The sequence below is a fragment of the Asparagus officinalis genome, chromosome 7, assembly GCF_001876935.1.
Source record: "Asparagus officinalis chromosome 7, Aspof.V1, whole genome shotgun sequence".
NCBI lineage: Eukaryota > Viridiplantae > Streptophyta > Magnoliopsida > Asparagales > Asparagaceae > Asparagus > Asparagus officinalis.
Genome location: NC_033800.1, coordinates 22,327,679 through 22,330,987, shown reverse-complemented (window position 1 = coordinate 22,330,987; position 3,309 = coordinate 22,327,679). Strand labels below are relative to the sequence as shown.

Here is a 3,309-nt window from a genome sequence, read left to right as displayed (position 1 = left end):
TTGAATAAAGTGATTGAATAATCATCTATCATAAATGTGATTTCCCTTGAGTTTGTTGTGTTTACGAATATGATATGTACCTTTAGACACAAGAGAATGCAGGATCCTGCTCACTCAAACTTGGTCTAATTATTAAGATATCCAAGGTAAAAGTCTTTTGATGCATATTTTACGAATTTAGGATACTATAAAAGGGATAATTTAGTTGTAGAAAGGCGTTGAGGAGTTCTAGAATCTAAAGGGGTACCAAATAGCAAGATAAAAAGATGTGATGCAACTTTATTAGCATGACCATGTGAAGAACTGATAATGTAGAGCATTACTGGCCTAGAAATCCTGGGAGTAACCATTTTCCTTTGCAAATCTAAATTTGGATCTGAGTAACAATTTTCATTAACATTGAATGGTTTTCATTTAAACTCTATGTGAATACAAATTTATTTTCATTAACTATTGTGCCTTCAATAAATGTATTCTCCTTCCAACTTCCCACCAACATTCACTTTCATTTAAAGTCTCAAATAGAACTATTTTTGGTTAATCCCGTCCTTGAGAAGATCCTTTGCCTAATTTCTTCTTTTTCCATTGTCAATTTAAAGGTTAGTGCTAATCAAATACAGTTGATTGTTAATCCATGCTTTAGTTCTAATCAATGTCTTATCATGAGGCTAAATTGTGTTAATCAATGCTTTATTGCAATATATTCCTTGCTTTTTTCAAACTTCTCAATGCTTCGCGCACAACAAATCAGGTAAAAAAATGGCACTGGCTCTAAATCTTAGCCTCTTTCTGTTATTTTCTATGGGCATTAAACAATTATATGTCAAAGCACTTCTGAAATTGACGTATAGTTCCATTTTTTCTACATTGTATAGTATACATATTGACATCCACTTACAGTTTCACTTAATTTTTATGGAGTTATAGGTTTTAGGAGTTCAGAGTGGTTATCTCCAAATGGGCCAACTAATAGAGGGATCGCGTGAAATTTACCCTAGTTTTTGAAATAAGTTGCACCAAAATTTGTTGCTTTCACCTCTGATTTTATACATAAATCCAAGAAAATAGGGGCATTATTTTCTGGTGGCTTATTTCAGGTTATAAATGTCAATAGCGATGAGTTGATCCTGGAAGCTTTCAAGCTCATGAAAGAAAATCAAATAGGTGGCCTTCCAGTTACAGAAGGTCCTACCAGAAAGATTGTCGGAAATGTGAGCATGCGTGATATCAGATTCCTGTTGCTCAAGCCTGAACTTTTCTCTAATTTCAGGTATTGATATTAACGTGTTGTGAAATTTACAATTTAGTTCTGTTGATACAAAATTAGAACAGGCTAACCCAAAATTTTGACTTTAGGCTCTCCTTGGGTAAATGAAATTTGCTGAAGTAAATTTGGCAATGGATTACTTGTTACATTGCTATATTTCTGTGTTAGTTGGAAACAATGACTAAAATTGAGGATACAATAGTTTCACAAATATTTCTTTTGGACATGAAGTTACTCCAAATAGATGGATCGAGGCAAGGGAGAATATAGTTTTTGACGTTTAATCTAGCTTTCTTTCATGGATATAAAGTTGTTAATGGTTTACAAACTTATATGAATAACATTCCTTTCTGAAATAAACATGGAACCTTTCCACTTGCATGCAAAAGATCAAAACTATCATGTGCCAGCTTGGATTAAACATGGCCTTTTTAACAGATAAATGGAGTAAATATGTAGATATAGTTTTTCTTAAAGCTTTTTTTGATACCCCAAAGTATTTTGTGATGCTTTGATACTCCAAACTTTCAATCCTATTTCACTTTGATACCTCCATCAAATATTGTAAGATTTTCTATTAAATTTATACACATGCTTGGCACGTGATATCTCCGTCCATTGTCATTGGGGAAATTTAGTTGCTGGTATTGTAGCAACTGGGTAAAACTGACCTATATGTAATGCAAATTTAACAAAAAATCTAATAAAATCGGGCGTAGGTATCAAAGCGAAATAGAATTAAAATTTTTGGGGTATCAAAAAGTGTTAACTCTATTTTCTTTTTGGTGTTAACTCTTTTTTTTTTTAAGTTTAAAAAAAGGTTAAACCTTGGGGGTACCAGAGTGAAAATAACCCTTCATTAATTGTGCCTACCATTCCGGAATCTAGATATTTTATATTTAATTATACTCTTGCAGCCAGCTCACCGTGCTTGAGTTCTTAAAGGCCATAGGCCCGACGAATCCAATATCAGGGAGCAAATATATGGCACCCCCAATAACATGTTCAACTGATGCTTGCCTTGAGAGCGTGATAGAGAGCTTGGCGATCAAAATGGTTCACCGGATCTATGTTGTAGATGGCAACATGAGCGTTATCGGTGTCGTAACTCTCAGAGATGTGATATCCTGCTTCATTTATGAACCCCCTGACCATTTCGATAACTATCTTGGGTTCGCGATTGAGGAGATGCTGAACTCAAGTTGACATTCTTTCAGTGTTCTAGAACTTTTGTTTTTGATCATAAACGTTGCTTATTTATGTTTGCATGTTTCAAGCTAAGGTATTTCTGATGTTTATTGAACCTGTCTATGAGGTTTTTGTAGATCTTAGTTGTCAAAATCAGTTGCTTTGCTTAGTTATTTTGAGTTGTGGATGAATGTAAGAAAGGGCATGAATGTCTGTACATCTTTCAGCATGCTGTTGATGCTTAATGATTTTGTTTTGTGTTCGCTTTCATCACACACAGTTATGCATCAACCAGTGGCTAACCAATGTAGGGGCCAGGGGGCCTTGGCCCCACCTTGAAAATAAATAAAAAAATCAAGGGCCTATTGGATAATAGTTCCATAAGTCTAAAATGTAAGCTCACTTTTCTGAAAATTCCTCTCTAATGAAGGAGAATCACCAACAGTGGACATTGAATCAAATGGATGAGGATTGAGAGTTGATTTGGGTTCTCTGGACTTGGGTTCAGTCTCAGAGAAACTAATAAAGAAAGGAAACACTGTTATTTTTGGGATTTTGATCCATTTTTCATCTTGTGAATAGTACGGCTGTTTGGTGCTTCGGCATAATAATGTTTGGTGTTTTGCGGATAGAAATGAGCACCAACCGCTCATGGGACATTTGAAAATCTTCGGTTTCTATATGGTTATTTAGATACTAGTCCCTCAGATATTCAATAGTTTCACATCAGCCCCTCATATTTTAGGAATTGCTCATTAGTCCCTCAAATAATAAGGGTGTTTGCAATTCGATCCCTCAATCTTTTATTACAATGAAAATCATAGTTATGTATAATAATAATGTACTCTTATCTA

The 3,309-nt window shown here is 34.5% G+C and overlaps 1 protein-coding gene across 1 annotated transcript; it reads left to right on the top strand.

Moving 5' to 3' along the window:
- On the top strand, positions 760 to 2,711 carry LOC109846808 (SNF1-related protein kinase regulatory subunit gamma-1-like). Its single transcript, XM_020416055.1, has 3 exons — positions 760 to 874; positions 1,012 to 1,270; positions 2,185 to 2,711. The coding sequence occupies exons 1-3, from the start codon at positions 760 to 762 to the stop codon at positions 2,471 to 2,473; spliced, it is 663 nt and encodes a 220-aa protein (XP_020271644.1). The 3' UTR covers positions 2,474 to 2,711.